Here is a 15,102-nt window from a genome sequence, read left to right on the forward strand (position 1 = left end):
TTATTTCCTTGGCGAGTTTCTGATGTTTTCAGGAAATGCAGCAAGCAGCTGAGCTTCTGTTGTAACATTTCTGTTGGATGAATTCTTCTCTGCACTGACAACAATGTTTGCATATCCTCACAGAGCGCTCTGATATCTGCAGAGGCAGACATCCTTCATGCACAGCTGAATGGGTGGTTGCAACAAAATTAAGATTGGATAGGACAGGTGACCAAAAACTGGTCAAGAGGTAAGAACACACCAGTGAAAGCACATTTATAAAGATATGACTCTCTGAACACACAGTGCTGAAAACATTTTTCACTGTATTTTCAAGGAGATGACCCATGTAAATTGGATATTTCCTTATTATCCTTCCCTTAGCCCACATGAAGAAATTATTTAGGTATGTTAAGCATATTTCTGTAAAATTTTTCAGTGTCAAACAGCTGCAGACAGCAATATGTACCTTTTGCAGAATTAAGGCAAAAAAATAAGAAGACAACTGTCTTCTGAAATTAGTTAAGAACTAATTTATGGCTATTTGAGCTTCAAAAATGAACCTCAATGATCTGACCAGTCATTTGGAGTATAATTATTGTGAAGGACAAGAAACACGGTCCTACCAGTTTCTTTTATTAACAAAAAAATGCTGCCCTTCTTTTCTGATCTTTGCAGCACATGAATGGATTGAGAGCATTATTTCAATAGATAATGTGTCTGTATCATTATCATTCTGGTCAGCGTCTTCTGAGCATATCCAGGAAAAAACCCCAAGTATGCAAATTCAAGACACAGATTATTAAAAAGACCAAACTAATGACTCATATTTTCATTACTCAAGCAAAATAGTATTTGCAGTATTGTCAAATGTGATAGTGGCAAATATGAAGAACCCTGCCCTGCATTTACAGCAGGATGATATTCTTAAAACATGCCAGTCAACTTTCTGAAGACTAATTGTTAGCTGAAGTGATCAGATCACAAACTTCTTTAGAGAGAGGTTTGTGCTATTCCAGGATATCTGATGGTACACTGACTTTTCCTAGAAGATTTGTTTATGCTTACAACAGAAAATAACTCTAATGGCTTCTTCTTGGTTTTTGTTTGGTTGGGGTTTTTTTTGGGGTTTTTTTTTTTGTTTTTTTGCTTTTCTTTTCACTGAGCATTGACAGACATGCCTGAGAGACTACAATTGTTTCAAAGCTGGATATGGACTGGGATACAAGCAGAGGCAGCAGACAAATGATAATCAAAGTGAACCATTCCTGATGAAGTTGAAAATTAGGACTGTTTACATAAGTCAGAACTTATTTGCATTTCCTGACATTTCAGGTCTCTTTATCCCTCGATTGAGCATTTCTTATATAACAGATTAATGTATTGAATAAAAAGATAATAAAAAAGCAAAGCATCCTTTAGCCATGTTAGTGGTATCTGCGGTTTGGGCAGATTGCTTCCCTGCTCTTAACTCTGCTTCAAGAACATATTTGGTGATATATACACTGGGATAAAGCTTTTGAAGAGTGTTCAAAACTGAATGTTCAAATACTTTACATAGGCCCAGCTGAAATTTTATACACAGTACAGGCAGATTCAAATCTTGCATTTCTGAGTAAGCAGCATTCATAAACCACTTTATAAACATATTTTCAGAAAACCTTTAGAACTTGTACTCCTTATCCAAACTAGCATTATGAATAGGGTTTAATAGGTGTAATAGGCATTCAAATAACAGTTTCTAAATTACCTGGTTTCACCGTATTTTCAAATTATTCTCCCATTTAGATACTCTCTCTGATTTCAAAATCAAATAGAAGTTACCAGAGTTAGAATTACACATCTACTGACTACTGCTTTTAGTAGTATATCTGGAATTACTATAAGGACTATAAGGACTGATATTTATCAATGACAGTAGTTCCAATAGCAAGGAGATCTCCCTTTTTTTTTTTCCTGCCCTGCCCAAGTCCCTGTTTTCCTGCAGGACTAGAGGAACAAATCTCACCAATTTCCTTTAAGTGCAAAGTCACAGAGACGAAATGTCTTTCACTGCCTGATAGGCTGGGTTAGCTTTGGTGCCAATTCCTCCTCCCCATGACAGCAGGGAGGGAAGGTATTAAACCACCAGCAGTTTAGAGAGCCCAGGAGGTTGTAACACCAACGTGAGGTGACTCTCAGCAACACACCAAGCTTGCTTTACCTCCACAGGACCTAAGTGCTGCCCACACTGAGTCTGCTCCAGACCCTGCAGGCATTTGCAAACCCATTCCCTTGTACCACTGTGCCCCTCACCCTCATAGCCAGGTCTCACTGAGCCTTGGAAGAGCCCAAATTTTGACATTTTTTAATTTTGACATTCTAAAGCAAAAGAAGCCACTGTTCATTTACAAATAAATCCATTTTCATATCAGTGCTGGCTGCAACTTCAGGCAGGGATTTTACCAAGCTTTCCCCTGCAACACTGCAATGGAGAAAGAGCAACACCAGACTCATGAAGTTGAATGAAACAAAATGCCATTAAAAACTTAACTGCTGAGACAACATTAGATCAAAGCTGACCAAAGAAAAACACAAGTAATGGTATTAATTTAACAAGTTTGTTTCAGAATAATACAACCCAAATAATAGGGAGATGTCTCTCTATAAAATCCTCTCTCCAATTTCACTGGCACTGTAAACACTTATAGTGTGGCAGAAAACACAGTAAAGATACTGTAAACTCTACTAATTAACAGGACCTAATTAACAGTGTATAGGGAAGGCAGTACATAGAAGCAAAAATACTAATGGAGCAACATGGAAATAGAAAATGATTGTTCCAAGGCTCCATGTCCCCAACTTTGATAAACTCCACCAGCATCAGCAATCGAGGTGCTGAATGCAAGTCAGACTTCAATCTGCTCCTGTTGTGGCCAGCAGGAAATGCGTCTCCAGATTCCCCCAAAGCCATGGAGGACAGGGCACTGCTCACTCCTCACCTCTCAACAGCACTCAGGCACAACTGAAGTGCTAAAAAAAAAGCCTAAAACCAGCAGTGGAAATCTCATAAACAACCTTCAAAGTAAATATTTTACCAGGCATAAGTAAGTACTTATTAAGATTTAGATCGTATCTTCAGTGTCCTTGACATTTTACAATAGTGTTTATCTCCCTTGTTTGCTAATTCACAGAATTGGATAATCTACAAGAAATTTACACATTAGAAATGAGCAGGGTTCTCCAGCAGGACTTCATAAATATGACATTAGCACAACAATGCTCTAATATAAACATACACAATGCTAAGTACGAGCAAAGCGTTTCCTGGGGGCAGCGGAGGCCCTGCTTGCCACTGAATAAACTCTGTGGGAGAACCTGCAGGGACCCCAGGAGGGGAAGGGACCCAGCTTGTCCCGTGGAGCATCAGGGAAAGAGGCTGCGAATTAGGTCAGTGAATCCCAGTCGCATCAGCCCAGCACTCTGCTCAGGGATGGGAGATGAAACAATTTCAAGGCTAAACCATTTCTATGAAGATAGCGGGATTCTGTCTACCATGTGGACATTGTTTTCCAGTGAATTAAAAACACATGAGTAGTCTGTGCATTGTGACTATTTATGAAGTCCAACATGAAGCTTGTATTCCCAGTTATCAGCACTCACATGTAAAATGAAAATAAATCCCATTATAATGAAAAATTCTATTTTTACCTGGTCACTAATGGGACAAAAAATCAGACTGAGACATTATTTCATAAAGACACACAATGTTTCCAACAAAAATGTATAAAAATTAAACTGTGGGTGTAAAGACTCCTCCATAATGCGAGGGGGATAGTTTTGGAGAATGCACACATTGTAAGCAAATGAGGGCTTTTGTTGCCCTGTTAAGGATGTCAGAGGCATTTGCTTTTTTCCCCTGACTCATCCTTTTCCTTAGTGGGTACTCTGACCCTTAGTCCTGGCATATCCATCAGCACCAAAAAGTTCTCTCCGGTACCTCATTAATCACTCCCCTGCCGTGTGCTATCTTACCTGCAGATGTAATTCTTCTTGCAGGACTCTTGTAAATTCAGGCAGTTTGGTTTCTCCCTGTCCTCATATGAGCACACAGGAACAATAGTCTGCCGCCGCCTCTCTGTACAGGCTACGTCTCGACAGGAGCAGAAGAGCATCCCGTAGCTGTGCTTTGGGGGGACCTTGTCAAAAAATAGCCGCAGGGCCTTATGGCACTTCCTCTTGTTACAGATCTCATTGGACGTGCTGCTGGTGCAGGGGGTTATGTAAGCAGATCTGAACCTCTTGCAGGTATCATTTAGGTTACAAGCTTTGGCTGCATCCAAGCAATTGTTCCCCTTTGAAAGTACTGGCTCCACTAGAAAAAACAACACAACAGCAGTGAGAAAGGCGTCACATTTACACTTTGTGCTTTGTGGTTATTTCACTGTTAACGAGATCCTGAATACATATATTTGTTATATACAGAGCTTTCAGTGCCAGAAACTGGGAACAGTCCTTCTGTTTCTGGGGGTAGTGGTTGAACAAGTGAACAAGAGCATGGGCATGCCATGAAGGCAGAATGCTGGTGAATAAATGACACTGTGGGCAGGCTGCACTTCACCTTCTTCATAGCAGACATGCAGGGTGAGTATTGGGTAAGACTTGGTCTCACTAAACAGCTCTTAAATCCCTGGTAAATTGGAAAGCACACATCTGGCATAAGAACACAGTGAGAACATGGGCTTCTAACTCGGGTTTTGTAAAACTGACATTTCCCAGTTATTTCCCTTGAACAAGTTAAATGACATGCCAAGACTACCCCAGGTGACAACATTTAAAAGTAATCTGTGTACTGTGCAGAAAGTAAAGTAGACATGCCCATTACTACATTTTTTGAGGTCTGAGGACAGCCCACCCAGATAGGAAGGAAATCAGGTGCAGCCTCATGTCTGGCAGCTCTCTAAGGCCACCCACAAGTTCCATGCTTAGGTAACACTGTTATAAGATGTACAGATGACACCTGAACCCTGGAAAATTTAGAAACTTTACAAACTTTGAAGAAGTGACATAAAATTAAAAAGTGACTGTAAAAGAAACATTTGAAAACGAGGATATCCCCTTCTCACACACACACACACACTACAAGAAATTAAAGTAAAAATTAAACTCAGATGTAAGTTAAGGCTATAATTACACATTTAATTTCTCAATACATTACCCAGATATTAAAACCCAATAGATGCTTTGCTTGAAAACTAAGGCAACTGGCATCAGATTGCAAAACTCAATTAAGAATAACTGTAATGCTGCTTTGAACGTTAGGAATGCCAGCATCAGAGATCCAAGAAAATACATTAATTTCCCACTGCTACAGAATTTGCAAGCTGAACAAAACATTTTGCAAATATCTAAAATCTGCTGCAACCTCTTGGGGGTGGGGGCTGGCCAAAGATAAAACATTTTAAATGATCCAAAGCTCTAAATTACTCTTACAAAAAGCCCTTTTCTCCTAGATTGTTCACCTTTACCCAGAAACTCAGTCCAAGGTCCTTCCACAACTCACTGCCACTCATCTCCATTCTCCTACCACACTGCCTGCCATTCCCAAAACAGGACATCAACCTTTTATCTTTTTCCACTGCAGGAAAACACGGAGCAGCTTGGCTGAGATGCTGCACTGAGGTGCTGCATTTGTTGGAACACACTGTGCCCAAGATGGGCCTTGGCTACTTGCACAGTAATTTCCCATTATTCAAGCAGATCACCTGCAACTGTCCCATGCATCTTACCTACCCCAAAATAACACAAAGCTAAGGAGCATTGGATTTATGTTTCACTCTAGCAGCGTTCTGGAACTGTGTTCAGTCTGATTGTATATTTAATCTTTGTAATTCAACAATCACACCCCAAGCCCTTCCCAATCTCAGCTACTTGCACAACAAAGCGACAACTTCTGCATCTTATCTTCATAAATTACAAAACTGTAAATATGCAACATTTGACTATAAATTAAGAGCCCAGCATTTCTTATAACAGCAGCCTACAACAGATTATGCAACACCAGATGCAACCCTCTCATAAAATCGTAACATTTGTATATAAAATGTTGTACTACATTAGCATATAACTATAATATTAACTATGAACTCTCAAAGTTTTTTTATACAGTATATAGAATTATATGTTTAGTACAAATATAATTACTATGTAATCTGCAGGGCATATAATTATGCAATATATGAATAGTATATGCTAATTACTATGTGATTGCAGAGTAATTACATGGTTATTTGTGCCTGGGAGTCAACTGCTGAATTCCACTATTTAAAACAAAATTCTGTGGAACAGCTCTGAATGGGGTATTGCAATATGAGCAGACTTCAGCTTACAGTATTCATATATGCTGCTACAGAATTAAAAAGCACTGTGAATACAAGCATCTCAAAAATCAGAAGGGACAGGTTAATCAATCTTTTTTAAAAGGCAGAACACAAGCCAAGTCATTGACAGTGCAAACAGCAGTGAGAGATATCTTGGGTGAAAGTTGAATTAGGTGCAAAGTCTTTACAAACCATAGTTATGCATAGTCATACCTGTCATTCAATTTATATCTGCCCAAACCTCACATTCCTCTACATATCAACTCTGAATACAGACTGGTTTGGGGGATTTTGTATTTTAAACCAGCCCTGGCTGTAACGTGCCCCTTGCCGTTTTCCTTTTGATACATAGGTCCTCAATTATTGTTTCTGGCATACTTGTAACATTATACAAATTACTTTTATCTTTTAAAACCAAGACTAAATGTATAAGAGGGGCATCAACTGCATCTGAATTAAACCAGACTTCTAAACCAACTCTTCTCATTAATATCAACTTCTCTTAAGCTTTCAAATCATATTTGATTTGAAAAATCAAATTTACAATCTGCAACACATTTAATGTTTTATTTCTATTACAAAAGTGTAGAATTATTCCCAAGTCCTAGGGTAACTACAAACAGTTAACAATACTGGAAGTGCTCCTGAGGATTACTTATGCAGCAGTAATTTATAAGGTCAAAATTTCACCCAGCTTCTGTTCTGCAAAGTTTAAATTATTAAGACAGGCAGGAGTTTGGCTCTTACCAGGTACTGACTACTTTAAAAGCAAATGGATCTTATCCAGAGCTACTTTTCATGCCAGAATCCTCTGGGAAAGGTTTGTGTAAGGAGATCCCTTTTCAGTTCTCCCCTCTCTTGGGGCATCAGGATGTGGATTGGGGGCAGTCAGGGCAGGAGCCTGGGACAAGTAAAGATTTCTTTGCACCACCATTTCCCAACCCAGAGCTCCCTCTCTCCCAGATCTTTGCCTGAGCCCATAGTGGAAATCTCTGCCAAACCACCCAGCCCTCCACTCCAGCCAAATCCCCGCAGCAGCCGTGGGAAGCCACTTGGCACAGGTGGTGCCCCGTGGGGTGAGGCAGGAGCTGGCTCCCGTCTGCAGCACCGGGATGCTGCTGCCTCCCAGCAGCTGGGGGTGCTGGGGATGCTGGGGATGCTGGGGGTGCTGGGGATGCTGCCCTGCTGGGGGGCAGGCAGAGGGATGGCAGTGCCCAGGCAGAGCCAGGACTGTGCCCTGCTGGGACAGTGTCATCGAGGCAGGATGGGAATGAAGAGACTGGACTCAGAAGGCTGTGAGAGTAAAACTCCGATTCATTCAAAATACGCCGCTCTTTTTTACAGAGCTTTGTGAGGACTAACTCCATTGGTTCTGAAGTGAAAACAACCAACCCCATTGGTGCAGAGTGCTTGACGCACAGTGATAGAACTTAACTATAAACAATATGAAAAACAAGAGAGATAAAGAATTATTTACATTCTTCTCTAGCTCTTTCCCAGGCTTTTGCCCGGCTAGGAATTCCCAGTTTCTTTATTTGACTGAATGTGAGACCCACAGGACAGCAGCAGCGTTGGGATGCCCAAAACCCCGCTCCCAGCTGGCAGCAGCTGCACAGCACACACACAAACCAGGGCAGCACCCGTGGGCACTGGCACTGACTCGCCTTCACCCGCACCCCCAGCTCTTCTACTGCACCTGTAAGACATGTGGCATGTCTTCTGACCATTCTGCTGGTGAAAAAGCAGCCTTTGTACTGCTTTTGCAACGAATTTGATGTTTGTTACCTCCTGCATCCCTCCACCCCGGCCCAACGCTGCTACAGCTGCAGCAGGCCTGCACTCAACCTCCCAAAGACCACAAAAAAAACGAAAGCCAAAAGGCCCTGCCTTTTATCCAGAGGCGCTCCCAGAGTCTTAACGGGGCTTCCTCCACCCTGTTTGATCTTCCTCATGCTTCAGTCTCTCCACCTTCCTTTTTCACTTTCCTTGCACCTCCATTTCTACAATCTACTCTATCTCCTCAACTCCTGTTAACCCACACCATGGAACTCAAAAAAGGATTCTCAATGGGTACTGAGAGATTCTTATTTGTGCTCCCACTACACAGAAGGAGCACGAGTAATATTAGTTTTTCTGTAAGATTCTTATTAAGCAGCAAAATGGACATTTAGTTTTCAATTTTCTTACAGCATATAAAAAGCAATTTACTGAGGTTGTCATTAAAATTACCATTACTATTTGCAAGTAATTAGCATTAGTAGGTTTTCTAGTGGATATAGTGAAGGGAATGCTGTAAAGAGAGCAATAAATGTTAATGTGATGGAAGGCAAAATTACAAAGTGATAGAGGTGACCACATGGGTATGGGCCTACTCCAACACAGGTGCAGAATATGGCATATAGAAACCAAAAACTGACCAAAATTAAGAAGAGAGTCATGATCCCACTTAAACAAAGTACTGCTGTGGGGTTCACCAAAGTACTTTTGCTTTGTAAGAAGAGCAGATTAAAAAGTAATGAAAGCATAGCAAACATTGTAATCTGGATTAAAATAAACTACCATTTCCCTGGACAGATTAAAAAAAATCATCCCCAAAAAAATCCTGAAACTGATAGTGTTATTCTGAAGTTCTCTTCTGCTCAGTGTTTACTAAACTAAGCTGGCCTTTCTCAAACCTTTTCCACAATATTAGTAAGCAGGTGATTTTTAAATTAAAGCTAATATATTATCAGCTATGACCAGAACTTTAAGAATACTACCACATACAGCAAGATGCATGTTGAAATTACAGTTGATGACAAAAGATGAGACTGATGCCTGTGAAAGATAAAACCAAAGCTACAGCAACAAAAAGATACAAACAAACAGAACTGCCTAAAATGAGACTTCAGCTTCCTAAGACCAAAGCTGGAACATTTTACATTCTTGGTTAGTCATTAAGCCTTTGATCACACAAATTGCCAGGTCCCTAGAATTCTTTCCTGAATACCCCTATAAATTTACTGGAGGAGGTAAATAGTGTCTCCTGTCCAAGCCATTTAGAGACTGGGAACAATCACGTTGCTTAGCGAGAACCAACAAGCATGATTTGGAAGGGTTCATCTACCATGTTATGTTTGGAAGTGTTCAGCTGCTGTGTTATGCAGAGCTGCTCTGTCTGAAGCCTTTCCCAACACACCCTGGCCTTTTTTGTGAGACTCCTCTGGTGAATCATCAGCTGGGATCTCACAGACTTTGGTTCAATGCCTTCTGTGATGTGAGACACTCACCAACACTCATTTCCCAGAAGGGCTCTCAAACCATCTCACTGCGGAGTGTTCTCAACAAGGAAATGGTGCATATTGCAAAACAAAGAGGGAGCAGGATGCTTCAGCCCAAGAATGAGAGCCCTCCCTGGGAGAGCTGCTGGCTGCTGGCCGGCACCCAGGAATGAGAGCAGTGACTGGAAACCTTCCCTGAAGAAGACTCTATAAGCCTGCAGAGGCATGATCCCACTTGTACTCCCTACTTCTAATCCCTGCAAAAAATATATAACCCTTTCTACAGCACCTCTCCTTGCCTTCCTTCCAGACCAAGGTACTGCCAAACCCACAGGGTACTCCCAGGCTTTCTGAAATCCCACAGAGATGAGCAGAGAGCGAAGACATCCCATTTCCTCAAGGACTGTTCTGATCAATGCCTTAGGGGCTGAAGCACCATGAGCCCTTGTGCTGAGTGCCATTACATTTCTGGCTCTCTGCTCCCTGGAGCACACACTGACTGCTGCGTGGGCAGATGCTCCTGCCTGAGGCTGGGAGTCTGGCTCCTCTGGTGCAAACCCTTCCAATAAAGCTCAGTTTCTGTATTTCCAAACACCTTTCACTAGACCAGGTTGCTCAAACTTCATCCAACCTGGCCTTGAATATTTCCAGGGATGGGCCATCTGTAAACTGTTCCAGTAAAGAGTTTCTTGTTCCTTTTTTATTTGTTTGCTTGTTGGTAAAACTGTTTTCTCTGTGTACTTTATAAAGATTCTAAGCCTCTTCTAAGGATTTTAGGTATCACCTCAAAACAGAGATTTCTGACTTTCATGTGGATACATTTATCTCTTGGTCTGCTCCTGGAAGTTTAACTCTATTAATGGGGCCATATTCTCTAAACGCTGCATTTTTTATTGCCCAAGTTCACCACTGGGTCTGGGCTCTAATACTCGACAGAGCTCTTGTCTATAACTAGACTTGGATCCTGCTTTAGTTGACCATTACCTGGTGCATTTCATAGACACTGCAAGTAAAGGTTGCAGTGAAATTGCAACTCCTAAGCTGCATATGTATTGATTAAAAAGGGGGAAATTATATCTTATTATTTCCTTTAACATTTTAATTCTTTACTGGGGAAGAATGGGGAAAAGCTGAGCAGAAAACTCCAAGGTGGCTGAGCCCTATGGTTTGGCTGAGGGACATCTGCTCAATTTACCGATTATGTAAGAGGAAAGTCTTAAAAATCTACAGTGATCTGGTTTAAATTTTAGTTCCACAAGGACAGAGAGGGAGAGGAAACCCTGCTCCCCAGTGTTAACAATACTGGGGCATACACTGCTGAAATTCTATCTTTACTCACAAATATCTTGATCTATCACCTTTCATTCCTGTTATAAATCTAATGATAGGTTATGCCAGCATCCCTAATTTTCCACATGGCACTGAGGACAGCAGTTCTACATTATATTTATGCCAGCACGGTTATTTTCTTCATTGCAGCTATTTTGAATTTTCAATAATTTAAGTTATGAATTTGGCTCTTTAAAGCTACTGTTACTTCTGTCCAAAGCATCTCACTTAGGAGGCAGAAACACATTAATAAAGTCAGAGAGTTGCTAACAAAGAAACTACAGTTGTTGCAAACTGATCCAGTCACTGTTTCTCACATTACCACACCAATGATTTCAGTTCTACCCTAAAGAGTTTTAGGTTGTAAAGATCATTTTAACCTATCTACACTACGCTAACATCAGGGATGGATTATGCATGACCGGGGCCATGTACAGCATACAATTTTTTCTGTGAGGGATTCAGTCATTCCACACACAATTCATGCTCTGTACTGAGCGAGAGGCTGGGACTGTGATGTGGAAGGCTATCACCACAGTTTCAGCTGAGTTCTTCTAATTCATTTCCCCTTAAAAATAAGAGTGCAAACGTGTTACTGAATATGCTCTCATCTTATACAGTTCAGTATTTTATTATTAGCTAAATATTAGATCAACAGAATTAGGAAAGAACCAGCAGACACGGAAATAGAGAATAAACCTGTGAAAACATTCAAACCTACACAGTTGCCATGAGAAGTGATTTACTGCACGCAAGTTCTCAAGACACAGTGAGGGACTGTTTTGCCAAAGTCATGCCAATTTACAGGGCAACTTTCAGCATTTCTTTTTATTACTACAGAATTGAATTCACAAGTTGTTTCCTCTTTTCCTCAGACTTGATTAATTACCATGTTAACATAACTACTATTCTCCTGCTTATAATGGGCTCCCTCTAAAGTGCTGCCCCAGCAAAATAAGCCAGGAGAAAGCTTCTAGCTCTTTGCTCTAGCACTGCAGTCTTTTCTAATCTCACTATTTTTCAAATTTATGTTCCCTTCCAATAAAGCTTGTGTGAATATTACAGCAAATCAGATAATACAAGGTTATGACTCTTGTAATTGATCCTTCAAGGTTCTTTTTTCCTTTTTTTCCCAGTTGACATGGTAAAATCCACATTTAGCTGTGCTTGTTGACACTTGAGAATTCACTTTGTTGGTTGTATACACTGTTTCAGAGAGATCACATTACATAATGATGTATGTCTAGTGCTTCATTTCTTCTGTACCTGCAAGCCCATTAAGCTGTAAGCAAACCTCCCGTGGGGCTGTAAGACTGCAAGTATCAAGGGGGCAATGCTCCCATCCTGTTCAGAGGGAGCATAGCTGGGAGAGTGTATTATGTGAGGACACAGGGTTAAACATAAGCTACTACTTAAATAATTTCAAATAAACAAAACCAGCTTAAAATAAAAAGTTAAATTTCTATTTATAGAAAAAAAAATACAAATTTAAATGAACACAGACCATGTATCCCAGCACTAGGAATCAGTTTTCTGGAGCAATGGTTTCTGTATCACATGATCACTGGAATAAAGTGATTAATTGGACTGTCTCAGTAAATGCGATCATTACACTTTTAATTAACCTTTTCAACCTCTTACACCCTTTCATTTTCTTATGCATAAGATTTTTACAGTTTTCCAGTTGTTATGCTTGAGCACACTTAAAACAATGTGGAGCTCTGTGAGAAAGATAAGAAGAACAATTGAAACAGCTCTTACTGTTCGTAACAGGAAAATACCACTGATACTGTCATCATCAGAGCAGTTATAAATCAGGTGGAGGACAGACATTCTGAACTCTGTGGCTACATTCCCACCTAATTTTTGTTTTGGCAGCACACTCTTATTTAATGACTCTGGCTACCAGGAAACTAGCTTTTGAAAATTCTTTCTCAACCTAGTTATAATTACTCCATATAAATCATACAATGATCAATTACAATAATCTTAGCTTCATCCATTATTTAAACTTAGAGTTTGAATCTACACAGCAGGAGTGCAGGAAATTCCACAGTCCCTTTTCTGCTCGCTCATAACTGCTTTACTCCTGAAGCCAAGCCAGCTACAGAAAAGAAGGGGCCAGATATGCTCTTATCTATAACAGCCAAACCTGAAATAACCACAGATTTCAGACAAGCAATGGTTTCTGGCTTGGTTTTTGGCTTGGCTTTTTCTAACCACACTATCTTACAGTAGGTGAAACTAAATTCAACATGAGATTTTGCTTTCTTGGTGGACCACAATCGGAGGATCTCTGCAATTATATACAGTGACAGTACAAAATATTCTTATTTTAAAATGGCCTAGGTCCCTCACATGGATGCATACATACAGATGTATGTAATAGAATGTTTCAGTACTATTTGGCTTCATGTGTCATTTCATAAGAGCTTGAGAAAAAAAATCCAGATGTTTGTGTCTAATTTAAGGCTTCTCCTAAGATGCTTAAGCTCAGTGTGACATGAACCCCAAGTCTGATGGAAGGAGGAAAAAAATCTTAAAAAGAAAGAAACTTTCATGAAGGTTCACTCAAAACATCCAAACCTTTTTCAGAAAAACTTCAGAACTGTAACTGGATTTTGAAATAGTAACAAGGATTTTTAGAACTATTTAATAAACTGACTATATGGTTTTGATCATGCAAAATATTTAGCTAATTGTTATTAGCTTTCTGTATCTTGCCCTAGTTCAGTCTCAGCCATAATATTTGCTATCCAATGTAAAGACAGTGTCAGTTTTGAGGGTCAACATTTTTTCATTTCCAACACGTATTTTAATGCTTCAACTACATGCCAAGAATTCCTTTGTCAACAGAGGTACATTTTTCTGTGTTTCTCAGCTAAGTCTGCCCAAAGCCCCCCAAATTTTGCAGCATTTAGGCTGAAGCAGAGAAAGGAGATGACAAGGAAGGAAACTTTGTCAGTGCAGGAAGAAAATTCTAGATACACAAGGTCTAAAGCAAGTATTCATATCTGATATCAGAATCACAAGGTTTTTCAGTCTCTGAACAGCTATCTGGTATTCCCAATGCATTCCATTAAAATTTTTTCATGGTATGTTATCTAGCACTTTCTGCAACATAATTCCCCTGTTTTCTTCCTACATTTACTCCTTTCTTCTTAACAATGGCTTTTTAATTTCTTGAAGACTCTCCTTCTCCCATTACTTCTCTTTTAAGTTAGTCCCCCTCATATTCTTTCTTAACAACATAAATACATTTCCTGGATATCCAAACTTGTTATCTGAGTAATATACTATTAATTCTCAGATTTGGGAAAGAAAAAAACAAAGCAAGAGGTTACAAAAAAAAAACCCTAAAATCATTGACCAAGAATTTCTCTACAAGTTGTACTCAGGAGATTGCTACAGACAGACAAAACCTGTTAATTCAAGAGTTGCTGAAGCATAGCTTACTCCAGCCTCAAGCAATACCAGTGTAGGTAGGGATGGTTTACAGGCATTGACTGCCTGCTGCAGGAGTATATATTAGCTTATCTTTGACAGCAGCTTGCTCTTGATGGCTATAACCTGAAAAGAAAAGTCAAAGTATATAAAACCTTTGTAGAAAAAGTATCCTGCTTATTCTGCAGCGTTACACGTCCAGAAGGAAACCGAGAAAGGAAAGTGGGCTGGAGAGGTGACTGTGACTCCAGTCTGACAAGAGCAGCTGATGGGATAACTCAGGGAACAGTTAAAGGCAGAGAAAGGGCAAGATCCTCTCTCCAGAATAACAAGAGGAAAGCACCACGTTCCTAGATGGCAGAATCACGGATGTCTCACTGGTCATGACAAAAGTCCACCAGCACAAGTGAGAGAAGAGGTTGAAACCACAGTGAAAGCAGCAGTGACAGACACAGGGCAGATGCTCAGTTCGGGACAGCAGCAGGGGTGGGGCAGAGGGTGCCATCATGGCATGGAGAGAGCAATAGAGACAGAGAACAGCAAAACCCACAGCAGCTGGGGAGGCACCAGCTCAGCCCCCCTTTCCCTGTGTCACTGAAAACCATTCGGGACAATTATCTGGCCCATCGACCAAACAATACGAGCCTCATTCCATTAATGCACCACCAGCTGCTCCCCTTTTCCCTATCAGCCGGTCCCAGTGAAGTCCTGCTGAATACATATAAATTCAC

The 15,102-nt window shown here is 40.4% G+C and overlaps 1 protein-coding gene across 1 annotated transcript in view; it reads right to left on the reverse strand.

Moving 5' to 3' along the window:
* The window catches only part of GFRA1 (GDNF family receptor alpha 1), a 137,295-nt gene that overhangs the window by 50,466 nt on the left and 71,727 nt on the right, over nt 1-15,102 (reverse strand). Inside the window, exon 4 of the mRNA XM_004175629.6 lies at nt 3,994-4,333. Within this exon, the coding sequence (XP_004175677.4) occupies nt 3,994-4,333 (340 nt within the window). The remainder of the gene's footprint in view (nt 1-3,993; nt 4,334-15,102) is intronic.

The sequence above is a fragment of the Taeniopygia guttata genome, chromosome 6 (genome assembly GCF_048771995.1).
Source record: "Taeniopygia guttata chromosome 6, bTaeGut7.mat, whole genome shotgun sequence".
Taxonomy (NCBI): Eukaryota; Metazoa; Chordata; class Aves; order Passeriformes; family Estrildidae; genus Taeniopygia; species Taeniopygia guttata.